The following is a 27,321-nucleotide window of genomic DNA, read 5'->3' as shown; positions in this document are numbered from 1 at the left end:
GTAAACGTCATACATTCTAACATTTCTGAGAACAGAGCAGGCCCGCCATTTCCCTGAATGCGTCTAGTCCTTTAAACCCAGTAGGAGTGGCGATAGGAAGACACAGAGATCCAGTGAGCGAGAGATCGGGATGAGAAATAGGCAGAGAATGAGTCAGCCTACCAAATGTACCACCGCATCTTTATTTATGAAATACATTTGATCAAAGGCGTTTTTCGGATCAACACTGGACTGAAATAATCAAGCTTTGGATACGTTAGAATTGTGTAGTATAATTTTTCTTCTGCCTCGTCGCCCTGTCTTTTTCTTTAAGTTTTTCCCTTTTCTTTATTTTTAAATAGGTGGTGGACTGGAGGTGTCGACCGTGGAGATTTTATAATTCAATTAATTTGGAACTTTATAGACATTGTGATTTTTCAAATCTTTGTTGCATCAATAAACGAAGATGTCGGGGCAGAGCATTACTGACAGGATAACTGCAGCCCAGCACAGTGTAACTGGATCTGCTGTGTCGAAAACAGTATGCAAGGCCACCACACATGAAATAATGGGTCCGAAAAAGAAACATTTGGATTGTAAGTATCGAAATTATCGAGAGTTTCTGATGTGTCATTCATTAAAACCAGTCGGAGGTCTGCATCTCGTGAGTTATGGCGATGCTGATAAGGCCTGAAGCCTGAGTGGATAGGCTAATGTTATTGCTATGTTAACTCCTGTCAAAATGTATCAAGCATACATTTTAGCAAAACGAGAGCATACATTTTAGCAAAACGAGAGCATACAATGAGACCGCTCGTAACATTATTTAACGTTAACAGTAATATCAGATTTTATGATAATTTCAGAGTAGGCCTACTCATCATCACTGTCACATTAGCTAGCTTTCTAGCCGCCTGTTAAGTGGTTTCATTCATTCTGCATAGCTTTAGGCTGCCCTCCCTGACCTAAACAGTTATCATGTATTTATCATTCATAGTGTATCTTATCTTACAATTTATTGACAAGTTCTCCATGATAGAACACATTTAACGTTTTGGCTATACAAAAATGACCCGCAAAATATATGTTCCAGGGAGTAAATTCAGTAGACCTATTTTATCTATTTACCATAAGATGAGGGTTTAACAACCACATTTGAACAGCTCAGCTGTGGAAACTACCTTGTTCATTTTTCAGAGTAGAATACTTTGTCTCGTAAGGTGTAGCCTACATTATCATCACTACTAGGTGTGTGTCATTGCTGGGGACCGCACATGTACAGTGCCTTTTTGAAAGTATTGACACTTCTTGACTTATTCCACATTTTGTTGTGTGACAGCCTGAATTCAAAATGGATTAAATATATATTTTTCTCTCCCATCTACACATAATACCCAATAATGATTAAAAAAAATTCAAATGAATTGAATATGAAGATATACAGATATCTAGTTTACTTAAGTATTCACACACCTGAGTCAATACATGTTAGAATCACCTTTGGCTGTGATTACAGCTGTGAGTCTTTCTGGGTAAGTCTCTAAGAGCTTTGCACACCTAGATTGTACATTATTATTATTTTTTTAATTCAAGCTCTGTGAAGTTGGTTGTTCATCATTGCTAGACAGACATTTTAATTTATTGCTGTAGATTTTCAAGCAGATGTAAGTCAAAATTGTAACTAGGCCAATCAGGAACATTCAATGTCATCTTGGTAAGCAACACCAGTGTATATTTGGCCTTGTGTTTTAGGATATTTTCCTGCTGAAAGGTTGTTTCACCCTCTCTGTCTGTTGGAAACCAGACTGAACCAGGTTTTCCTGTAGGATTTTGCCTGTGCTTTAAATAAACTCCCCAGACCTTGCCAATGAATAGCATACCCATAACATTGTGCAGCCACCACTATACTTGAATATATAAATTGGTACTCTGATGTTGTTGGATTTGCCGCAAACATAACCTTTGTATTCAGGACATATCAAATAACATCTTATTTGTCACATACGCGTGTTTAGCAGATGTTATTGGGGGTGTAGCGAAATGCTTGTAAAGTAAATTTCTTTGCCACATTGTTTGGTAGTTTTACTTTAGCACAGGGGTGTCACTCATTCCATGGAGGGCCAAGTGTCTGCTGGTTTTTGTTTTTTCCTTTCAATTACAACAGACAACCAGGTGAGGGGAGTTCCTTACTAATCAGTGACTATAATTTATCAATCAAGTTCAAGTTAGAGGAAACCCTGCATTAAACTCTAACTATTTTAAAATCACAATTGGCCTCATGGTGGTTTCCTTACACTCCAGCAACTGAGTTAGGAAGGACGCCAGTATTTTTGTAGTGACTGGGTGTATTGATACACCACACAAAGTGTAATTTAATAACTTCATGCTCAAATGGATATTCAATGTATTTTTTTATTACCCATCTACCAATAGGTACCCTTTGCGAGGCATTGGAAAACCTCTCTGGTCTTTGTGGATGAATCGACTGAGGGACCTTAATTATCTGTATGTGTTGGGTACAGAGAGGAGGTAGTCATGCAAAAATCATGTTAAACACTTATTGCACACAGTGAGTCCATGCAACTTATTATGTGACTTTTTTTTTACTCTTGAACTTTCAACCCATAAAGGGGTTGAATACTTATTGACTCAAGACATTTCAGCTTTTCATTTTTTATTAATTTGTAAACATTTCTAAGAACATAATTACATTATGGGATATTGTGTGTAGGCCAGTGACACAATCTCAATTTAATCATTTTTAAATCCATTTAACACAACAATGTATGAAAAGTCAAGGGGTGTATGTCACTTCCAACTATTATATGGTCTGTCTCACTCACCTGGTCTCTAGTTACAAAAGTGTAGCAATTGCTCACAGGAAAGGGAAATAGAATGTGTCAGGATGCCCTTTCATTTCAATGGGGTGTTATGCATAAATGGACTGGTATAGTTTGATCAATAATCAATTCATGATTGTGGGTGTTTAAAAAAAATATATATATATTTATTTTTTTATAATCAACTGTAGTACACTCAAATAGTTTTAGAATTGTATTCTCAATATTGGTTGGTAGGCCTATCCCTTTGCAATATTTGCTCAATCAGAAGTCAAGAAGCCAACTATAGTCCTAGCCAAAGCTGTGCTTGCACTTGAGGTCTGAATGGTTTGGCTGTCTGTGTAGCAGAGCTGCCTGGTTACTTGCCAGTGGAGTAATAGTTATTTGGTACAGAGAGCTCTTTATGGCAGTCGGGGCCAGGCACAAGGATTTTCCTCTGGACTCCAGTAGTCTGATTTAATCAGGTTGTAATACACAATTAATTGGTATATACTTTGTCTCAAATTTTGAGCAGCTGAAGGACAAACCACACAGACAACTGGTGAGTGTAATTGTATTCAACATTCTGACTTGTAAGGAACATTTTCACAGGCATTAGTTTCAGGCTGTATATACCAATTCATTGTAAATTACAGCCTGCTTAATCAGACGAGGCATCCATCAGACTGCTATATATATATATTTATGTGTTAATGTTGTAAATGACTATTGTAGCTGAAAATGGCAGATACAAAATATATATATATATATACATATACAGTGCCTTGCGAAAGTATTCGGCCCCCTTGAACTTTGCGACCTTTTGCCACATTTCAGGCTTCAAACATAAAGATATAAAACTGTATTTTTTTGTGAAGAATCAACAAGTGGGACACAATCATGAAGTGGAACGACATTTATTGGATATTTCAAACTTTTTTAACAAATCAAAAACTGAAAAATTGGGCGTGCAAAATTATTCAGCCCCTTTACTTTCAGTGCCGCAAACTCTCTCCAGAAGTTCAGTGAGGATCTCTGAATGATCCAATGTTGACCTAAATGCCTAATGATGATAAATACAATCCACCTGTGTGTAATCAAGTCTCCGTATAAATGCACCTGCACTGTGATAGTCTCAGAGGTCCGTTAAAAGCGCAGAGAGCATCATGAAGAACAAGGAACACACCAGGCAGGTCCGAGATACTGTTGTGAAGAAGTTTAAAGCCGGATTTGGATACAAAAAGATTTCCCAAGCTTTAAACATCCCAAGGAGCACTGTGCAAGCGATAATATTGAAATGGAAGGAGTATCAGACCACTGCAAATCTACCAAGACCTGGCCGTCCCTCTAAACTTTCAGCTCATACAAGGAGAAGACTGATCAGAGATGCAGCCAAGAGGCCCATGATCACTCTGGATGAACTGCAGAGATCTACAGCTGAGGTGGGAGACTCTGTCCATAGGACAACAATCAGTCGTATATTGCACAAATCTGGCCTTTATGGAAGAGTGGCAAGAAGAAAGCCATTGCTTAAAGATATCCATAAAAAGTGTTGTTTAAAGTTTGCCACAAGCCACCTGGGAGACACACCAAACATGTGGAAGAAGGTGCTCTGGTCAGATGAAACCAAAATTGAACTTTTTGGCAACAATGCAAAACGTTATGTTTGGCGTAAAAGCAACACAGCTGAACACACCATCCCCACTGTCAAACATGGTGGTGGCAGCATCATGGTTTGGGCCTGCTTTTCTTCAGCAGGGACAGGGAAGATGGTTAAAATTGATGGGAAGATGGATGGAGCCAAATACAGGACCATTCTGGAAGAAAACCTGATGGAGTCTGCAAAAGACCTGAGACTGGGACGAAGATTTGTCTTCCAACAAGACAATGATCCAAAACATAAAGCAAAATCTACAATGGAATGGTTCAAAAATAAACATATCCAGGTGTTAGAATGGCCAAGTCAAAGTCCAGACCTGAATCCAATCGAGAATCTGTGGAAAGAACTGAAAACTGCTGTTCACAAATGCTCTCCATCCAACCTCACTGAGCTCGAGCTGTTTTGCAAGGAGGAATGGGAAAAAATTTCAGTCTCTCGATCTGCAAAACTGATAGACATACCCCAAGCGACTTACAGCTGTCATCGCAGCAAAAGGTGGCGCTACAAAGTATTAACTTAAGGGGGCTGAATAATTTTGCACGCCCAATTTTTCATTTTTTGATTTGTTAAAAAAGTTTGAAATATCCAATAAATGTCGTTCCACTTCATGATTGTGTCCCACTTGTTGTTGATTCTTCACAAAAAAATACAGTTTTATATCTTTATGTTTGAAGCCTGAAATGTGGCAAAAGGTCGCAAAGTTCAAGGGGGCCGAATACTTTCGCAAGGCACTGTATATATTAGTACCAGTCAAAAGTATGGACACACCTACTCATTCAAGGGTTTCTTTATTTTGACTATGTTCTACATTGTAGAATAGTGAAGACATCAAAACAATGAAACATAATATGATTCCATATCTTGTGTGTGTGTGTGTATATATACGTACATATGTGTGTGTGTTACACAGTACCTTCGGAAAGTATTCAGACCCCTTGAGTTTTCCACATTTTTCTACGTTAGCCTTATTCTAAAATGGATTAAATAAAAAAATCTTCAGCAATCTATACACAATTCCCCATAATGACAAACCGTAACTTTTTTTTTTTTTGCATATTTAGCAAATGTATTAAAAACATACCTCATCAGACCTTTTGCTTATGAGCTCAGGTGCATCCTGTTTCCATTGCTCATCCTTGATGTTTCTACAACTTGATTGGAGTCTGCCAGTGGTACATTCAATTGATTGGACTTGATTTGCAAAGGCACACACCTGTCAATATATGGTCCCACAGTTGACCGTGCATGTCAGAGAAAAAACCAAGCCATGAGGACAAAGGAATTGTCCGTAGAGCTCCGAGACAGGATTGTGTCGACGCACAGATCTGGAGAAGGGTACCAAAACATTTCTGCAGCATTGAAGGTCCCCAAGAACACAGTTGCCTCCATCATTCTTAAATGGAAGAAGTTTGGAACCATCAAGACTCTTCCTAGAGTTGGCTGCCCAGCCAAATTGAGTAATTGGAAGGGCCTTGGTCAGGAAGGTGACCAAGAAACTCATTCATATATCTTTGTGTACATATTCTTTATCCCTCTACACTTGTGTGTATAAGGTAGTAGTTTTGCAATTGTTAGGTTAGATTACTCGTTGGTCATTACTGCATTGTCGGAACTAGAAGCACAAGCATTTCGCTACGCTCGCATTAACATCTGCTAACCATGTGTACTGTATGTGACAAATACATTTGATTTTGTTTTGATTTTTTTATTTGAATCCGATGGTCACTGACAGAGCTCTAAGGTTCCTTTTATGGAGATGGGAGAACATTCCAGAAGGACAACCTTCTTTGCAGCACTCCATCAATCAGGCCTTTATGGTAGAGTGGCCAGACGGAAGCCACGCCTCTTCAAAAGGCACATGACAGCCCGCTTGAAGTTAGCCAAAAGGCACCGAAAAGACTCTCAGACCATGAGAAACGAAGATTGAAATCTCTGGCCTGAATGCCAAGCTTCACGTCTGGAGGAAACCTGGCACCATCCCTCCGGTGAAGCATAGTGGTGGCAGCATCATGCCGTTGGGATGTTTTTCAGCAGCAGGAACTGGGAAATTAGTCAGTATCAAGGCAAAGATGAATGGAGCAAAGTACAGAGAGATCCTTGATGAAAACCTGCTCAGGACCTCTGACCGGGGCAAAGGTTCAACTTACAACAGGACAACACAGGAGTGGCTTCGGTACAAGTCTCTGAATGTCCGTAAGTGGCCCAGCCAGAGCCCGGACTTGAACCCGATCGAATATCTCTGGAGAGACCTGAAAATAGCTGTGCAGCAACGCTCCCCATCCAACCTGACCGAGCTTGAGGATATACAGAGAAGAATGGTAGAAACTCCCCAAATACAGGTGTGCCAAGCTTGTAGCGTCATACCCAAGAAGACTCTGCTGTAATTGCTGCCGAAGGTCCTTCAACAAAGTACTGAGTAAAGGGTCTGAATACTTATGTAATATTTCAGTTTTTATTTGTAAGATTATATTTTTTTAGCTTTGTTTTCCCCCCCCCTCAATGTACACACAATACCCCATAATGACAATGTAATTCATTTTAGAATAAGGCTGTAAGGTAACAGAATGTGGAAAAAGTAATGGGGTCTGAATATTTTCCGAAGGCACTGTATGTTTAAAAAAAAAAGATCCTTGATGGCAGCGTCAAACCTTTTTTAATCTGTGTGACCATCTTCAGAAACGCTATTCGTCACAAAGATGCAAAAGTAACAGTGAATGCAACTAAGGACCTCTCCATTTAATTCACTCTCATTTTAATACATTTAATTATATACTGAACAAAAATATGAACGCAACAAAATTTCAATGATTTTACTGAGTTACAGTTAATTTCAGGAAATCAGTCAAATGAAATAAATGTGTTAGGCCCTTATCTATGGATTTCACATTATTGAGCAGGGGTGCAACCATGTGTGGGTCTGGAAGGGAATAGGCCCACCCACTGGGGGCCAGGCCCACTCATTGGGGAGCAAATCCCAAAGAATCAGAATTAGTTTTTCCTCTCAAGGCTTTATTACAGCCAGAAATACTCTTCAGTTTCATCAGCCGTCTGGGTGGCTGGTCTCCGACGATCCGGCAGGTGAAGAAGCTGGATGTGGAGTTCGTGGGCTGGTTTGGTTAAACGTGATCTTTTTTCCCCAAATCAAATCAAATCAAATTTGATTTGTCACATACACATGGTTAGCAGATGTTAATGCGAGTGTAGCGAAATGCTTGTGCTTCTAGTTCCGACAATGCAGTAATAACCAACAAGTAATCTAGCTAACAATTCCAAAACTACTACCTTATAGACACAAGTGTAAGGGGATAAAGAATATGTACATAAAGATATATGAATGAGTGATGGTACAGAGCGGCATAGGCAAGATACAGTAGATGGTATTGAGTACAGTATATACATACATATGAGATGAGTATGTAAACAAAGTGGCATAGTTAACGTGGCTAGTGATACATGTATTACATAAAGATGCAGTAGATGATATAGAGTACAGTATATACGTATACATATGAGATGAATAATGTAGGGTAGGGTATGTAAACATATTAGGTAGCATTGTTTAAAGTGGCTAGTGATATATTTTACATAATTTCCCATCAATTCCCATTATTAAAGTGGCTGGAGTTGAGTCAGTGTGTTGGCAGCAGCCACTCAATGTTAGTGGTGGCTGTTTAACAGTCTGATGGCCTTGAGATAGAAGCTGGAACTTAACTTAAGGAACTTAAAGGAACTTAAAACTTACTACCCTCTCCACTACTGTTCCATCGATGTGGATAGGGGGGTGTTCCCTCTGCTGTTTCCTGAAGTCCACAATCATCTCCTTAGTTTTGTTGACGTTGAGTGTGAGGTTATTTTCCTGACACCACACTCCGAGGGCCCTCACCTCCTCCCTGTAGGCCGTCTCGTCGTTGTTGGTAATCAAGCCTACCACTGTGTCGTCTGCAAACTTGATGATTGAGTTGGAGGCGTGCGTGGCCACACAGTCGTGGGTGAACAGGGAGTACAGGAGAGGGCTCAGAATGCACCCTTGCGGTTGTGAGGCCGGTTGGACATACTGCCAAATTCTCTAAAACAACATTGAAGGCGGGTTATGGTAGAGAAATGAACATTACATTATTTGGCAACAGCTCTGTTGGACATTCCTGCAGTCAGCATGTCAATTTGCATGCTTCCTCAACTTAAGACATCTGTGGCATTGTGTTGTAACAGAACTGCACATTTTAAAGTGGCCTTTTTTTGCCCCCAGCACAAGGTGCACCTGTGTAATGAGAATGCGGTTTAATCAGCTTCTTAATATGCCACACCTGTCAGGTAGATGGATTATCTTGGCAATGGATAAATGCTCACTAACAGGGATGTAAACAAATTTGTGCACAAATTTGAGAGAAACAAGCTTTTTGTGCATATGGAAAATGAAAATGTCTGGGATTTTTTATTTCAGCTTAAGAAACATGGGACCAACACTTTACATGTTGTTTAATATTTTTATTCAGTATGTGTGTTTAAATTTCAAGCATGTTATAGTTCTGCAAGCAGGTTATGCATAATAGGTTACCGTTCAAATGTCATTTTCATCGTGATTATGGGAGCATATTGCATGACGCACAGGTACAATGATGTGGAGGTTGCTGGTTCAGACCCCTACTGAAGCATGTAGTAGGCTAGCTACATACTTTATTTATTTTCCTAAATTATTTTGGGAGACATTGGCCTTTGGAACGACTGGAAAACTGTGAAACCAAGGTGATCACTGGTCACTTAATCTGAAAGTGTCCACTTTTAATCACTTTTTAATCCTATGAACGATCTATGCTAAAGTTGTGAATTGATTCAGCCAGCCTGTTGTTTCACACCTATTAGTTGAGTTTAGGCCTACAGTACTCCTGCGGTACAGGAGTCTTGACCTAACAGTATGAGGGAAAGTTGCCCCTCCCAGTCTTCACTGAATAATCAGCTAACCATGCTAACTGCTGCCCTGGAAGGTTATACTGTCCTACTTAGACTCCTGAAAACATGAGAATATAGGCCAGAAAGCCAGGCCTGGTTGTTAGACTGACGATCTGTTCATCACTCAGTCTGACTCTGAATGAGAATGGGTAAGCACAGGTTTGACTGGCATCCCCCATTCTCTACATCAGGGCTCCAACCCTGTTCCTGGAGAACTACTGTCCTGTAGGTTTTCACTCCAACCCTAATTTAGTGCACCTGATTCTAATAATTAGCTGGTTGATAGATTTATGTTATCATTTATGTTATTTGTCACATGTGTAGACCTTACAGTGAAATTATTACTTACGAGCCCTTAACCAACAAATGCAGTTTTTAGAACCCCCCCCCCCCCCCCCCAAAAAAAGTCAGAGATAAAAGTAACAAATAAATAAAGAGCAGCTGTAAATAACAATAGCGGGGGTACTGTATATTAGAGGTCGACCGAGTATGATTTTTCAACGCCGATACCAATTTATTGAAGGACCAAAAAAATGATACCAATTAATCGGGCGATTTTTAAATGTATTTGTAATAATGACAATTACAACAATACTGAATGAACACTTATTTTAACTTAATATAATACATCAATAAAATCAATTTAGCCAAAAAAAAAATGAAACATGTTCAATTTGGTTTAAATAATGCAAAAACAAAGTGTTGGAGAAGAAAGTAAAAGTGCAATATGTGCCATGTAAAATAGCTAACGTTTAAGTTCCTTGCTCAGAACATGAGAACATATGAAAGCTGGTGGTTCCTTTTAACAGGAGTCTTCAATAATCCCAGGTAAGAAGTTTTAGGTTGTAGTTATTATAGGAATTATAGGACAATTTCTCTCTATACGATTTGTATTTCATATACCTTTGACTATTGGATGTTCTTATAGGCACTTTAGAATTGCCAGTATAACAGTATAGCTTCCGTCCCTTTCCTCGCCCCTACCTGGGCTCGAACCAGGAACACCGACAACAGCTACCCTCGAAGCAGCGTTACCCATGCAGAGCAAGGGGAACAACCACTCCAAGTCTCAGAGCGAGTGACGTTTGAAACGCTATTAGCGCGCACCACGCTAACTAGCTAGCCATTTCACATCGGTTACACCAGCCTAATCTCGGGAGTTGATAGGCTTGAAGTCATAAACAGCTCAATGCTTGAAGCACATCGACGAGCTGCTGACAAAACGCACAAAAGTGCTGTTTGAATGAATGCTTATGAGCCTGCTGGTGCCTACCATCGCTCAGTCAGACTGCTCTATCAAATCATAGACTTAATTATAACAACACACAGAAATACGAGCCTTAGGTCATTAATATGGTCGAATCTGGAAACTATCATCTCGATAACAAGATGTTTATTCTTTCAGTGAAATACGGAACCGTTCCGTATTTTATCTAACGGGTGGCATCCATAAGTCTAAATATTCCTGTTACATTGCACAACCTTCAATGTAATGTCATAATTACGTAAAATTATGGCAAATTAGGCGGCCCAAACTGTTGCATATACAGGGACTCTGCGTTGAATGAACGCAAGAGAAGTGACACAATTTCACCTGGTTAATATTGCCTGCTAACCTGGATTTCTTTTAGCAAAATATGCAGGTTTAAAAATATATACTTCTGTGTATTGATTTTAAGAAAGGCATTGATGTTTATGGTTAGGTACACATTGGAGCAAGACCATTCTTTTTCCGCGAATACGCACCGCATTGATTATATGCAACGCAGGACACGCTAGTAATATCATCAACCATGTGTAGTTAACTAGTGATTATGATTGATTGTTTTTTATAAGATAAGTTTAATGCTAGCTAGCAACTTAACTTGGCTTCTTACTGCATTCGCTTAACAGGCAGTCTCCTCGTGGAGTGCAATGTAATCGGGTGGTTAGAGCGTTGGACTGGTTAACTGTAAGGTTGCAAGATTGAATCCCCGAGCTGACAAGGTAAAAATCTGTCATTCTGCCCCTGAACAAGGCAGTTAACCCACCGTTCCTAGGCCGTCATTAAAAATAAGAATGTGTTCTTAACTGACTTGCCTAGTTAAATAAAGGATAAATAAAGGTGTAAAAAAATCGGCCAAATCGGTGTCCAAAAATACCGATATCCAATTGTTATGAAGACTTGAAACTCGGCCATTTCGATTAATCGGTCGACCTCTAGTATGAACGTACAGTCACTGTGGGGACGACGTCCTCGATGCACTTATTGATAAAGCCATTGTCTTATGTGGTGTACTCCTCAATGCCATTGGAAGAATCCCAGAACATATTCCAGTCTGCTAGCAAAACAGTCCTGTAGTTTAGCATCTGCTTCATCAGACCACTTTTTTTATAGACCAAGTCACTGGTGCTTCCTGCTTTAATTTTAGCTTGTACGCAGGAATCAGGAGGATAGAATTATGGTCAGATTCCCCAAATGGGAGGGCGAGGGAGAGCTTTGTACACGTCTCTGTGTGTGGAGCAAAGGTGGTCTAGAATTTTTTTCCTCTGGTTGCAAACGTGCTGACAGAAATGAGGTAAAACTGATTAAAGTTTCCCTGCATTAAAGTCCCCGACTACTAGGAGCGCTGCCTCTGGATGAGCGTTTTCCTGTTTGCTTATGGCAGTATACAGCTCACTGAGTGTGGTTTTAGTGCCAGCATCGGTCTGTGGTGGTATGTAGACAGCTATGAAAAATACAGATGGAAACTCTAGGTAGATAGTGTGGTCTACAGCTTATCATGAGATACTCTACCTCAGGCGAGCAAAACCTTGAGACTTCCTTAGATATCGTGCACCAGCTGTTGTTTACACATATGCATAGGCCCCCGCCCCGTGTCTTACCAGAGGCTGCTGTTCTATCCTGCCGATGGAGTGTATAACCCGCCAGCTGCATGTTCTTAATGTCGTCATTCAACCACGACTCAGTGAAACATAAGATTTTAGTTTTTAATGTCCCGTTGGTAGGATATACGTGCTTTCAGTTTGTCCCATTTATTTTCTAGCGATTGAACGTTAGCTGGCAGGACGGAAGGCAAAGGCAGATTAGCCTCTCGTCGCCTGATCCTCACAAGGCACCCTGATCTTTTTCCACAAAATTTCAGTTTCCTTATCCAGAGCTGATAAGATTGTCGTGTCTGTGTGCCCAAGAAAAGACCCAGGCCTCAAATAGCAAACTTACACAAATGGTTTAGGATCCATTTTCTTCTTAAAAAAATGTTATATTGTGAAGAGAAAATAAGCTTAAAAGGAACTTAGCCTAGTAGCTGACTTGTACTGGTTCATGGGCCTTATTAGAGTAGAGCTTTAGGCCAACTGAGGCTATAGACGAGTGGAGAGAACTGGTGGCGGAAGGAGCTACTAGTACTTAAGATATTTGACCAAAAATATATTGTTCGATTTAAAGATGGTGACATATTCATCAGGCTTTCATCTATTGAACTTCAGTAGACCCTCTTGAGGAATTGCCATGGCAAAAAAATTAAAGAGAGAGGCAGCCTGTAGTACCGTAGCATAGTAATTAAGTGTCTTGAGTATAGTTAAGCAATTAGCAAGACCTTGAATTAAAGCTAATTGAATGAGATTGCAGTTAAGGGGAAAGTGCCCGTGTCTGTTTGCACAGATTTAAAAACAATGTCTTTCATAGACTATTAACTGACTTGAACCCAAAATTCAACTCCCCATAGGGGAAATGCCTTGTATCCAAAGTTGTTTTAACCTCTACTGGCCACTACTGTTACTACCTGGCATCAATTATCCATGGTCTTCGTAGACATCGAGCGATCGCTAACATGTCTCTGTCTGTCTGTCTGTCTGTCTGTCTCGTCCTTAGACCTGATCCATTGCACCAATGAGATGAACGTGAACATTCCCCAGCTGGCTGACTCACTGTTTGAAAGGACCACCAGCACGAGCTGGGTGGTGGTCTTCAAGTCGCTCATCGCCACACACCACCTCATGGTCTACGGTAATGAGGTGAGCTGAGCTTACAATCACCACTCTCTACAGTCTTGTCTATAGCTACATTCACCACTCATTACATTATTGTCTGTAATATATAGTATTTCTATAATAGCAATGCTATAGTGTTGAAGTTTTCAGTTCAGACATTAAGACAATCAATTGCTAACCATGGAATTTCTAGGTTTATATCATAATCAATATTTTTATATAAATCTGGAAATTACTCTGGTGTGCCGGTCCCATTCTATTTCTGTAGATCAATGGAAATTAAGAACACGTGTTGATATCCCTCTTTTTCTTTGATACAGCGTTTTGTCCAGTACTTGGCTTCAAGGAACACATTATTCAACCTCAGTAATTTTTTGGACAAAAGTGGTTTACAAGGTAAAGTTTGAGTACTGCTGTTTTCAAGATCATCCTTAACTGTTAGTGACAAATACTTATAAGCTGAAACAATATAACTTATGAACGACTATAGCATGATTCTCATGTAGGTTTTCATGACAAATGTAAGATTTATATCACTTCTCAGGTCTCTCTCTCCCAGGCTACGATATGTCCACATTTATCCGGAGGTACAGTCGATATCTGAATGAGAAGGCTGTGTCATACAGACAGGTTGCATTTGACTTCACTAAAGTAAAGCGAGGGTAAGAAATTCCCAACATATCAACAAAAGAAAGTGGTATGTTTCTTTTTGACTGACCCTCTCCTTACGTGAATGTATGTCTATGAAGTTATAAAGGCTCAAATAATTTCTTACAATAAACACTTTCTCCTTGCAGAGTCGCCCGCAGGTGTAAAAATAATTAAAATATTTATGACAGCTCAAATATTTAGTTTAGAAGAGAACAAGATTCCTGTCAGTTTTAATGACAGAATGACATTTTTTTCAAAATTGTTCAATGCTTTTTATATCCTATGAAGTAATCACAGGGGTATTTCTGTAACTCTGGGAACGATTTGTTAACATGCAGTAGAAATTGACTGGCTGCGGCTATTCTCACTGATTCCCTCCCTCTCTGTCCTTTGTGCTTCTAACACCTATCTAACACTACACACACATCTCAACAGGGTGGATGGGGTGATGAGGACCATGAATACAGAGAAGCTACTGAAGACCATCCCTATCATACAAAACCAGATGGACGCCCTCCTCGACTTCAATGTGAGTCTGAGGTCAACCTCCCCAGAACTGTGCTGCTCAGGTCCTGTAATATGTACTGTAATATGAGAAGGTTCCTGGGGCTAACAGATTGTCAGGCATACTGATTACTGAATGGACAGTGCTGAAACCAGAGATAGATACAGGCTGAAACAAAAGATGGACACATTCCTCCACACTGACCTGCTCTTTAATTGTTTGTCAGCGAAGCCAAAGTCATTATTGTGTGTTAAAAGGGCAACTTATGGCTTATGTGAAACTGAATGATGTGTCTTCTTCAGGTTAATGCCAATGAGCTCACAAACGGAGTGATAAATGCAGGGTTCATGCTCCTCTTCAAAGATTCCATTAGGCTTTTTGCTGCATATAACGAAGGCATCATCAACCTGCTGGGTAAAACCTCAACTCCAACTGTATTTTCTTCACTAGTTTCTAATCAATACCCTTTCAAAATGTTTAGTCTGGAGATGCTTTGTAGATCCTTGTACTGTAGATCTTTTGATATGTACAGTACTACATTTTACTAATGGAGACTAGATTCTCTACAGAGTTTATCCCTAGTGTGTCTACAGACTTTCAGAGTAAATGCCTGCTGTTTTTTTATTTTTTATTTTACCACAGAGAAGTACTTTGACATGAAGAAAACCCAGTGTAAAGAGGGCCTGGATATCTACAAGAAGTTCCTGACCCGAATGACCCGAATCTCAGAGTTCCTTAAAGTGGCAGAGGTGATTTCTTCTTCACCTGCTTTGAGTTTGATGCTATTCATTCATTCAATACATTAATTGAAGGGAACATCCTCAGATATATTTACATTTTTGTGAGAAAATTGTGGTGGCAGAAATTAAGTAGTGGTAGAAAATATATATTTTTTAATTTAGAGGCACCACTATAAGTTTGCACATATTCTCGTTTGACAGCAGGTGGGGATTGATCGAGGAGACATTCCAGACCTTTCCCAGGTAAGGCCTTACACTCAACTCCCTAAATGAGCCTTGCAATACGATGGCTCTACTGGTAAAACTTATGAGACACACTCTGAACAAAAAGCCTACACACCAAATTTACTCTATCCATTTGTCTCTACAGTTGGATTACTACTCTGTCTCATCTCTCTCTCTCTCGCTCTCACTTTCTCTCCCTTATTTCTCACTGTCACTTCCTATTTTCTTCTTTCATTCTTTATTCTCTTTGTATGTGTCTCTGTATTAACTCCTCTTATTTAATCAGCTCTGTTGCTCCAACGCACTATATTTACTCCACCCTGCACAAATGTCTTCCAGAGATAAGGCACTGCTCAGTGCATGAAGTCCTCCAGTGCATGTTGCCAATTGTTACCTTATTTTTCTTCTCATTTTTCTTCTTCTTGATTAGGCTCTATCTACAGTAAATAAAGGTGTTAGAGTCCAAACTGACTGTGTATCTTACAGTACTTCTGATTTCACACTGTACAGCAAATTTAATAGATGGCCCCCCCACCCCTGTTGTGCTATAGTCAGTCTTTGCAGTGACACTGGTTATATTACAGTATTTCCAAGGAAAATCCCTCCTCGACCAAGGATCATACTTTTCCTTGAAAGTACAAGTGCACTAATTGTGTGTTATGTCCCCTAATACATTTTTTTTATGAGGCACCTGTAACAGAGTTATACCCTTCAAGTACGTTATAGTTATCTATCTCTGACCGTCACCACCTTTATATTCTGTATTTCCCCTTATCTTTCCACCTTTAGTTCACAGTTTGTGTAAGTATTCTCATCTCACTCTTCTTCTGTGTCTGTGACTTGCTTTGGTGTTGTCTTTGCATGCCTCTACTCTAACTCTGTGTCTGATTGACATTGTGTTTTATAGGAGTGAAGCAAATTGTACACAAAGGTCTCTGTCACATGAAATGTACATAGCCCATCCCACATGGCTGCCCAGGTGTGCTTAGGCATTGCAAATTCAACACCACATACTATATGATGTTGAAAGTGCTGTGGTGTGTGTCATCCACATACATTTCAATATCACTCATCCAATGGGGCTTTTAGCTGAAACGCGTACAACCATTGACTGGTGGTGGGCTACCCACAGTCCTTTGTTTCTGCTTGTCCATCAATGTATTTCTGTAGTGTCTCGGGTTAGTGTTTGTCCCTTAGTGAGGAGCTAAACACTTCCCAGTAAAGTATTCTGTCCTATATTTATATTGTATTTATTTTTAATCCCAGGCCCCGTCCCCCGCAGGAGGCCTTTTGGTAGGCCGTCATTATAAATAAGAATTTGTTCTTAACTGACTTGCCTAGTTAAATAAAGGTTAAACATTTTTTTAAAGTGCTAGAATCCAGTATAGTGGTATATGGGTCAGTATAGTTAGGGACCAGAGTTTTTCTCACCACGTAACATGACCAGCTGAACGTTTTCCAAAAAGTTGTTAGGAAAAACTCTAGTCATATAGCTAGTGTATGTATAGTACATTAGATGAACTAGGTTGCCCACCACTGCCTTAGATGGTTGTGTTCATATAGTACAGTGTAGCTGCATGTTTCCAACCTTGGCCTTTACTAACTGCTGTTCTCCATTACAACAGGCTCCCAGTAGCCTTCTGGAAGCTCTGGAGCAGCACCTGGCCTCACTAGAGGGGAAGAAAGTCAAAGACTCCACCGCTGCCAGCAGGTATGTACAGGATGGGCTACGTCCCAAATGGCACCCTATGCCCTACATAGGGACATTGGTCAAAAGTAGTGCATAGGAAACAGAGCGCCATTTGGGACATATCCTATGTCTCACATTGGAGTGTCTTTGGCACTGAGTCCACTATTCCCCCTGCAGGTAGCCTAGAAGCGGCTGCCACTACAATAACTGATTTGCTTTGTGCACAAGCTGTTAAGCCAAGATTGCTTTAATTATTGTTGATGGTAATGGTTATTGATGTTTTCAGCCAGGGTTGCTGTAGTATTCTGCCTAAAGGTGTTTACTGTTGTTTCAGGGCCAGTACTCTATCCAATGCAGTGTCCTCGCTGGCCAGTACAGGGATGTCTTTTACTAAAGTAGATGAGCGGGAGAAGCAGGCTGCTCTGGAGGAGGAACAGGCTCGTCTCAAAGCACTGAAGGTACAGCCATCATGACGCATGGATCACAACATCAATATGATTAGACTGGACATGGTTTCATGTTGCCTGTCCCATCTACATGTGAAGGACAGTGATATGTTGCAGTATGCAGGCAATTATTTGAACAATTCAAAGCCTTGTTTGGTGGATCCAGTATGGCCCACATGCATAACTACAATCATCGCCTACTGTATTTGACTTGGACTCTTTCCACCCAGGAACAGAGGCTGAAGGAGCTCTCGAAGAGGCCTTCCTTTGCCACCACAGACACATCTCCTGTCTCCACCACCGGGGTCACTATCAGCACAGCCCCAGCCATCGACCTTTTCTCCACACCCAGCTGCTCCAATGGGTAAATGTTCACCTACGACCTGTGAAGCTTACCCACTCATGTGGTTGACCAGAGGTCAGCGTGGATTATGTATAAATTGCTACTAACCACTGATACAGGGTCAGATATTTCCCTAGTGGTTAAGGTTAGGATTTAGAGTGCTCTGATTTTAGATCTGTGGTTAGGGGGAACCTCTATCTCAATACTTCTGTGTGTATCTGGTAATGCTGATGTTTAGCTACATGTCCCAGTGTGGATTCAGGTATCCCATCACTGCTGTCTTCTCTCCTCAGTGCTCTGAAGATGGAGAGTGACCTGTTTGACATTCAGCAGACGTTTAACCCTTCAATGCAGGCCAGTTCTACAGGGCTTCCTGTGGCCACCGCATGGGCAGGTAGGAGAAACGGCCACCACCACAGGACCACTCTATTGTCTACTATCTTCTACCATGTTCTGTTCTGCGTGCTCTCCCTCTCTTCCTGTTGTCTGACTCTGATGTCCTCCTGTTCTTCTCTTTTGTATCTCGTCTGTCTTTCTCTCCTCTGCCTGCCTAGATCCTTTCACCTCTGCTGAAGCTGGAGATGACTCCATGCCAAACCTTAACCCTTTCCTGTCAAAAGTCGTTGTCGATGCAGCCGCTCACTTACCTGTCGTGTCCTCCGACGGTGTTAGCTATTCCTCTAGGACGTCTGGTCATGAAATGTTTAGTGGTAAAGATGCTCTTTGTTCCTCCTGAAATATCCTTCCTGTGTCTCTGTGGGAATTTGAAGGAAGTCTCTCATAACTGTTACTTCCGTCTACATGTACAGTGCATTGGGAAAGTATTCAGACCCCTTGACTTTTTCCACATTTTGTTACATTGCATCCTTATTCTAAAATGGATTAAATCCCCCCCCCCCCCCCCCCCCCCCAAATCTGCACACAATACCCTATAATGAGAAAGCAAAAACAGGTTTTTAGATTGCAAATGTATAATAATTTTTATAAAACTCACATTTTACATAGGTATTTAGACCCTTTACTCAGTACTTTTGAAGCACATTTGGCAGCAATTACAGCCTCGAGTCTTCTTGGGTGTGACACTACAAGCTTTGCACACCTGTATTTGGGGAGTTTCTCCCATTCTTCTCTGCAGATCCTCTCAAGCTCTGTCTGGTTGGATGGGGAGCGTTTTTTCAGGTCTCTCCAGAGATGTTTGATCGGGTCCGGGCTCTGGCTGGGCCACTCAAGGACATTTAGAGACTTGTGCCGAAGCCACTCCTGTGTTGTCTTGTCTGTGTGCTTAGGGTCATCCTGTTGGAAGGTGAATCTTCGCCCCAGTCTTGGTCCTGAGAGCTCTGGAAAACGTTTTTATCAAGGATCTCTCTGTACTTTACTCCGTTCATCTTTCCCTCAATCCTGACAAGTCTCCCAGTCCCTGCCACTGATAAACATCCCCACAGCATGATGCTGCCACCACCATGCTTCACCATAGGGATGGTGCCAGGTTTCCTCCAGATGTGAAGCTTGGCATTCAGGCCAAATAGTTCAATCTTGGTCCTTTGGGAGCCTTTTGGCAAACTCCAAGCAGGCTGTCGTGTGCCTTTTTACTGAGGAGTGGCTTCTCTGGCCACTCTACCATAAAAGTATGATTGGTGGAGTGTTGTAGAGATGGTTGAACTTCTGGGAGGTTCTCCCATCTCCACAGAAGAACTCTTGAGCTCTGTCAGATTGACCATCAGGTTATTGGTCACATCCCTGACCAAGGCCCTCCCCTGAATGCTCAGTTGGGCAGGCAGCCAGCTCTGGGAAGAGTCTTGGTGGTTCCAAACTTCTTCCATTTAAGAATGATGGAGGCCACTGTGTTCTTGGGGACCTTCAATGCTGCAGAAGTGTTTTGGAACCCTTCCCCAGATCTGTGCCTCGACACAATCCCATCTCGGAGCTCTATGGACAATTCCTTCGACCTCATGGCTTGGTTTTTGCTCTGACATGCACTGTGACCTTATATAGACAGGTATGTGCCATTCCAAATCATGTCCAATCAATTGAAGTTACCACAGGTGGACTCCAAGTTGCAGAAACATCTCAAGGATGATCAATGGAAACAGGATGCACCTGAGCTTAATTTTGAGTGTCATAGCTAGAGTCAGAATACTTTTGTAAATAAGGTATTTCTGTTTTTTATTTCTAATACATTAGCTGAAATTTCAAAAACCTGTTTTCATGTGGTATTGTATATAGATTGATGAGGAAAATTTGTATTTAATACATTTTGGAATAAGTCTATAACGTAACAAAATGTGGAAAAGTCAAGGGGTCTGAATACTTTCTGAATGCACTGTAAATTATCTCATGGCTGTCTAAAGTTAAATGTTTGTTTTGTACCTCGGAATGCAAAGCCTCTACTTGCCATATTTTTATTGTAGCACAGTCCTATAATGGAAGCTAAGGTTTGAAACACAGCTAACACTGTGACGGTAGAGTTACTGGTTATGTTCTTTTGATAGGCTCCCATGCCAGTTCAGTCAAATATGAGGCTTTATCACACATTTTAGTGTCTAGTAAACCCATGTCCAAGATTATTCTGACTAAGTGGTTATGTTCAAATTATGGTTTTCCTGCTGCTGATATATATTGTTTCATAATGTATTCAAATAGGCTATTGCTTCTAGATTTGATTATTTTCTCTTGTAGTATCCTTTTAGCAGTATAAGTTTTAAATCTGTTTCACTTACTAATATTATTTTTGATTCTCTAGATCATTATAATCCCTTTACTGACACAAACTCGTCCGTTTCAACCAATTACAAACGCACAGTGCGGATAGAACACTCCATCTCAGGTACTACGATGGCTCACCATCCCAGCATATGTTTCCTGAGCCCATAGGCAAACATAGACCCCTCAACCCATGTAATGTGTTTAGTGGCCCCATAATAACCCTATAGTTAGGGTAGTCTGGTGATTTCAATAGGATATATTTTTATATCCTTGTACTCTGCAGTTCCTGTTTTGATTTTGTTAGAATTAGGGACACTAACAAGTAGAACTGTCTCCTTTTTGTCTGTACTGTCACTTTGCCTTGCTTGCCTTTCTTGCCGTGCCTTGAAATGCCTTCCTTTGCTCTCCTTCTTCCTGCTCATTCTTTGGCTTTGTCAGACTCCTTCTGTGGTGGTCCAGTGGCCATGGCCCAGCACCTTCCACACCAGGCCCCCTACCTCACTGAGCCCTCTGCAGTAGCAGGTCAATTCAGAGGTAGAGTACTAGAGAAGCTGTAGCTCCACTGTAGCAGGTCTATTCAGAGGTAGAGTGCTAGAGAAGCTGTAGCTCTACTGTAGCAGGTCTATTCAGAGGTAGAGTACTAGAGAAGCTGTAGCTCAACTGTAGCAGGTCTATTCAGAGGTAGAGTACTAGAGAAGCTATAGCTCTACTGTAGCAGGTCTATTCAGAGGTAGAGTACTAGAGAAGCTGTAGCTCTACTGTAGCAGGTCTATTCAGAGGTAGAGTACTAGAGAAGCTGTAGCTCAACTGTAGCAGGTCTATTCAGAGGTAGAGTACTAGAGAAGCTGTAGCTCTACTGTAGCAGGTCTATTCAGAGGTAGAGTACTAGAGAAGCTGTAGCTCTACTGTAGCAGGTTTATTCAGAGGTAGAGTACTAGAGAAGCTGTAGCTCTACGGTAGCAGGTCTATTCAGAGGTAGAGTAGCTCTACTAGCCATTTAGAAGGAGACCACCATTTTCTGTCAGGTGACTTTCTGGAACTATTTAGCAGCTGTGACTGACACCAATGGAATAATACTTCTCCATCATTGCACCTGCTGTGTTCTGAGCAGTCTCCCCTCTGACCTCTTTACAGGGTACTCCACAGCAACACAGGCCCCTCCCCCAGGAGCACTCCAAGTGGACTTTGAGTCAGTCTTTGGAGCCAAAGCTTCCGGTGCTAACAACATGGAATCTGATGGTGAGGTGTTGACTATTATACTGTTTGATACACATGGTGTTTCACATCCAACCAATGTACACCTCTCTGTCCTCCTTAGACATCCTGAAACCCACCATGGTTGGCTCCAATCAGGCCCTGTGCTCAATCAATCAGCTGTCAGACAAACTGTTGGGAGATGACCTGGATTCCTCTCTGGCCAACCTGGTGGGAAGTAGGTGTCACAACGTTATGCTAGGATATTTCATTCAGGTTAAACTCCCAGAACAGAGAACTATGAATTTAAGAGAGATCAACACCCATCTTTGCCTGAGTGAATCATGGTGTCTATTTATATTTTATTTGATATACTCCTAGGTTAGACTGCACTATGTCACACAGCTATCGCAGAATAATTAACTGTTTCTGGATGTGTATATCTCACATTTATATTACTATCCTCTTACAGATCTCGGGATTGGAAATGGCACAACGAAAAAGTAAGTCAGCTGTTCATGCTGTTCAGTCTCTTCAACGTGCTGTGGTCAGTGCTAGATGAAGAACTGTTCTGTATAGCCAGCAGCAGTTAGGAGCCAGTGCTAATATTAGCTGTCTTAATCTACAGTGACATCCACTGGAGCCAGCCTGGGGAGAAGAGGCTGACTGGCGGTAGCAACTGGCAGCCCAAAGCAGCCCCAAACACCACCTGGAACCCCGTCTCCATGGTAATACACACTACACTGGCCTCTTAAGTACTGGTGCTCTTATCTGCCTGTGATGAGTGTTTAGCTAATGTATCACTCTAGTTGCAGACAAACAATGTTAAGAAGTTCTTGACTTGACATTGGTCTGCTGTATTCTCTGTAGGAGAAGATGTTGCGTCATCATTCGTGTGTTTGTATCTCCACAGACCCCCCCAGTCATGGCCTACCCTGCAACAACACCCACAGGCATGATGGGGGGATATGGCATGGTCAGTATCTGTCAGCTGGATGTCTGGATCCATTACCCCTAAGGGACATAGCCATGCATTAGCTAGCACTGAGGGACGTAGCCATGCATTAGCTAGCACTGAGTGACGTAGCCATGCATTAGCTAGCACTGAGGGACGTAGCCATGCATTAGCTAGCACTGAGGGACGTAGCCATGCATTAGCTAGCACTGAGGGACGTAGCCATGCATTAGCTAGCACTGAGGGACGTAGCCATGCATTAGCTAGCACTGAGGGACGTAGCCATGCATTAGCTAGCACTGAGAAACGTAGCCATGCATTAGCTAGCACTGAGGGACGTAGCCATGCATTAGCTAGCACTGAGGGACGTAGCCATGCATTAGCTAGCACTGAGAAACGTAGCCATGCATTAGCTAGCACTGAGGGACGTAGCCATGCACTAGCTAGCACTGAGGGACGTAGCCATGCGCTAGCTAGCACTGAGGGACGTAGCCATGCGCTAGCTAGCACTGAGGGACGTAGCCATGCGCTAGCTAGCACTGAGGGACGTAGCCATGCGCTAGCTAGCACTGAGGGACGTAGCCATGCGCTAGCTAGCACTGAGGGACGTAGCCATGCGCTAGCTAGCACTGAGGGACGTAGCCATGCGCTAGCTAGCACTGAGGGACGTAGCCATGCGCTAGCTAGCACTGAGGGACGTAGCCATGCGCTAGCTAGCACTGAGGGACGTAGCCATGCGCTAGCTAGCACTGAGGGACGTAGCCATGCGCTAGCTAGCACTGAGGGACGTAGCCATGCCCTAGCTAGCACTGAGGGACGTAGCCATGCCCTAGCTAGCACTGAGGGACGTAGCCATGCCCTAGCTAGCACTGAGGGACGTAGCCATGCACTAGCTAGCACTGAGGGACGTAGCCATGCACTAGCTAGCACTGAGGGACGTAGCCATGCACTAGCTAGCACTGAGGGACGTAGCCATGCACTAGCTAGCACTGAGGGACGTAGCCATGCACTAGCTAGCACTGAGGGACGTAGCCATGCACTAGCTAGCACTGAGGGACGTAGCCATGCACTAGCTAGCACTGAGGGACGTAGCCATGCACTAGCTAGCACTGAGGGACGTAGCCATGCACTAGCTAGCACTGAGGGACGTAGCCATGCTAGCACTGAGGGATGTAGCCATGCACTAGCTAGCACTGAGGGACGTAGCCATGCTAGCACTGAGGGACGTAGCCATGCTAGCACTGAGGGACGTAGCCATGCTAGCACTGAGGGACGTAGCCATGCTAGCACTGAGGGACGTAGCCATGCATTAGCTAGCACTGGGGGACGTAGCCATGCACTAGCTAGCACTGGGGGACGTAGCCATGCATAAGCTAGTATTGCTCCTCTGCTGGTCTTCTTGTCCCACACACACACACACACACACACACACACACACACACACACACATATGACATAGACGGTCATGTCATTAAAATAACTCCTCAAAACACACCTCTTGATGCACTTGATTTTATGTACTGTATTTTATGTAGGCCTACTTTTAAGTATTTGTAAAGGTGTCCGCTAAATAACATGTATTGTTATTTACAAAGGGAATAGGTGTAAAGTATAGCTAGCCCTGAGAGGTAATAGCAATACAGTAGAGATAGCACTGAGAGGTAATAGCCATACAGCAGAGATGGCCCTGATGGGTAATAGCCATACAGCAGAGATGGCCCTGATGGGTAATAGCCATACAGCAGAGATGGCCCTGATGGGTAATAGCCATACAGCAGAGAGAGCACTGACGGGTAATAGCCATACAACAGAGAGAGCACTGACGGGTAATAGCCATACAGCAGAGAGAGCACTGACGGGTAATAGCCATACAGCAGAGAGAGCACTGATGGGTAATAGCCATACAGCAGAGAGAGCACTGACGGGTAATAGCCAATAAGAATAACTGTGCTATGCAATCTACTGTAGCATGTCTCTTATGCTTGATGTTTCTCTATGCTATTGTCTTTAGCCGCCCCAACAGCTTGGCTCTATGGGTATGATGAACCAACCCAACATGATGTACAACCAGGCTGTCATGAGGCCGCCCAACCCCTTCAGCTCTGTATCTAGCGCCCAGGTGTGTGTTTGTATAATACTCAGGTGTGTGTGTGTGTGTGTGTGTACCATGCACTTGAGTTCAGTGTCCAGGTGTATTCAGTGCTGTGCTTAGTTACATTAGCTGTGTGTGTGTGTTAACAACAGTGTTCTAGTTTACTCTTACCTCTCAGGAGGAGAGGGACAAAATCTGTATGTCATCCCTTTCCTCAAGAGTCCGCAATTTTACCCCCCTTGGTGTAACCTGTCTTTCACCCGATCTGATTCCTCACTCACACTCTTGCTCTCTCTGACCTCTCCTCTCCATGTGTTTCTCCCTCTCCCTGTAATAGCCCTCTGCAGCCTCTAGTCCTTCCAGCCAGAGTCCTCTCAGAGCCCCTGGACAGGACCCATTTTCACAGCTCTCTCTCAAGGATTTCTTGTAGAGCGTCTCTTAGGTACAGCATGCTCTGTGCTTGCGGATGTACATGCATGCACAGCGCAGCTTTACACTCATGCTTACTCTTCCTTCATTTCACTGCTTCTTCCACCTGATCAACCACTGCTGTTTTTTTCCTCTGGCTATATCTCTTGCACTTTATATGGGCCTGATTAATTGGTTTGTGTCTTGCTCGCTTAAACAATCAGCAGATGCATTTCAGCATTTTTTACTTAGTTTTACACTTTCCACAGATACATACGGTAGCCGTTATGTCTTTGCTGATATGCGTTTTCCCCCATGCAATGACTTCAAATATAGTATTGTAGTTTTCAGCCAATAGGTTGCCATTGTGACAGTTGCTTTTGCTCTGAGGACATTGATGCCTTTTCATTGCATTTATTCAGTTTACTATTTAAGCACCACCATGAGTGAGCTGGTAAAACTCTGGTCTAATCAATCCTTGTATGATGATTTCCACCCACAGATGCAGTTCATGTAATACGAAGTGTCTCTCAGAAGATGAAGCACTTAGCAGCAAAGCTTTGTCCTCGTTGCCAGTCTAACTCTTCACAGAAATGTTCACCCCCTCCCCCCAAATACAGACATGTCAAGAACACAACGAACAGTGCAATGACTGGAGGAAAACCATGGAAACCATGTTCAAATGACGCTGGGAAGAAGAGAATTCTCCACCCATTATTCTGTCATTTGTCCAAGACCTCAAGTGATGCTGCTGTAAAAAAAAATATTAACAAAAACCTATAGGAATTCCACCACCATTTTATAATCTGTAAAGATAGCTATGGGTGCTGAGAGACTTTGATATCTAATGTATTTGGAAACACTACTGTGGTTGGATGTAACAGCTTGGTGTTCTAATCGAGGGGGAGGGGGGACATGAAGAAAGAGGAATCCTTCCCTCTCTTGTTCTGATCATCAGTCATCCATTTCCTAGTTATTTAACTGTCACCGAGTAGTGATGCTAATGACGTTTACACCTGTTTTAGTTTGTCTTTTTTACTGTGTTTACAGTAGACATTCCTTGTGTGTTTTATTTATTTATTATTTGGTTTTAAGACTGGGGGAAAAAATCTATAGTACATTGAACACCTGTGGGAGTGCTTCAGCATTAAACATGAACGTTGGATTGTTTCATTGGAGAGGTAGAGAAAAGAAAATAGATATTATATAAAATACACATATAAATGCAATGATGGAGAACATTTAGTGCTCTAAGTTTTGTGTTAAGAACAATTCTTACTAGCTCAAATCTCATGATCTCCCCTGTGCAAGCGGAGTAGGGGGTTCCAGTATGAGTCAGTAATCTATATAGTCAATTCTGTGCCTAGAGTTTTTTGCAATGGAACAACTTTTCTGTCTAGTTGAAAAACACTTCATCCACGTTTCTGAAGCATCACACTGGGGTGGGATCCATTTTGCTTTAAGCTTGGCATGCCATCGACTCACTGACCGTTTAAATGGCTGCCTTTACTCTGAATGTGAAAGAATTGCTTTTATATTGCACGCATCTTTACCCGCTACCCGCAACAGCTCCTCAGCTCTGACTCCCTGGGAGCCAGACGAGAGGAGAGTGTGTCTGGGTGTTGCAGACACTAAACAAGGGTTACAGTTTTGATGTAAATTAGTTGTATAAAGATCCAGTGGAACAGGGTGAGAGAGGGGCACTGTTGATCGGTGCTCTGTGTATATAAAACTGACTGTTCAACGGAGAGGGAAGTGAAAGATGTATGAAATATGAAAGCAATTCAATCAAAATCTGACTCTACCTAAGTTTGATTCAGGATATTTTCTGCATTTGTCCTGCGCAGATTATATTTTTGTTTATGTAATTAGAACGTGTAGCAGACATTGACTGAGTTTTTTTTCTTTCTTTTTCAAATAAAGAGCAGCTTCCACAAAGTGATGTTCTTAAACATTTTTATTACAATGTGTTGGTGAATATTGCAACAGTGA

The 27,321-nt window shown here is 41.9% G+C and overlaps 1 protein-coding gene across 19 annotated transcripts; it reads left to right on the top strand.

Annotated features, from left to right (window-relative positions):
• On the top strand, nucleotides 1-27,267 carry LOC110503976 (phosphatidylinositol-binding clathrin assembly protein). 19 transcript variants are annotated; one of them, XR_005039425.1, is made up of 24 exons: nucleotides 1-575; nucleotides 13,259-13,401; nucleotides 13,698-13,773; nucleotides 13,922-14,039; nucleotides 14,464-14,557; nucleotides 14,836-14,947; nucleotides 15,176-15,282; nucleotides 15,475-15,516; nucleotides 16,288-16,299; nucleotides 17,124-17,209; nucleotides 17,523-17,646; nucleotides 17,865-17,998; nucleotides 18,271-18,371; nucleotides 18,532-18,687; nucleotides 20,718-20,801; nucleotides 21,119-21,214; nucleotides 21,815-21,919; nucleotides 21,999-22,112; nucleotides 22,347-22,377; nucleotides 22,503-22,602; nucleotides 22,745-22,850; nucleotides 24,841-24,948; nucleotides 25,259-25,363; nucleotides 25,832-27,267. XR_005039425.1 is itself a non-coding variant. In XM_036962101.1 (24 exons), exons 1-23 carry the CDS (start codon nucleotides 446-448, stop codon nucleotides 25,349-25,351), a joined length of 2,214 nt encoding a protein of 737 aa, XP_036817996.1. In that variant the 5' UTR covers nucleotides 3-445; the 3' UTR covers nucleotides 25,352-25,363; nucleotides 25,832-27,267. The 19 variants fall into 19 exon arrangements, 18 of the variants coding, with proteins under 18 accessions (XP_036818002.1, XP_036818001.1, XP_036818005.1 ...); XM_036962101.1 differs by having other exon boundaries at nucleotides 3-575; nucleotides 13,937-14,039; nucleotides 22,788-22,850; XM_036962099.1 differs by having other exon boundaries at nucleotides 3-575; nucleotides 17,871-17,998; nucleotides 22,788-22,850.
• Nucleotides 27,268-27,321: the final 54 nt, after the last annotated feature.

This window comes from Oncorhynchus mykiss, chromosome 24 (genome assembly GCF_013265735.2).
Source record: "Oncorhynchus mykiss isolate Arlee chromosome 24, USDA_OmykA_1.1, whole genome shotgun sequence".
Lineage (NCBI taxonomy): Eukaryota > Metazoa > Chordata > Actinopteri > Salmoniformes > Salmonidae > Oncorhynchus > Oncorhynchus mykiss.
This window is presented reverse-complemented; position numbering and strand designations above follow the sequence as displayed.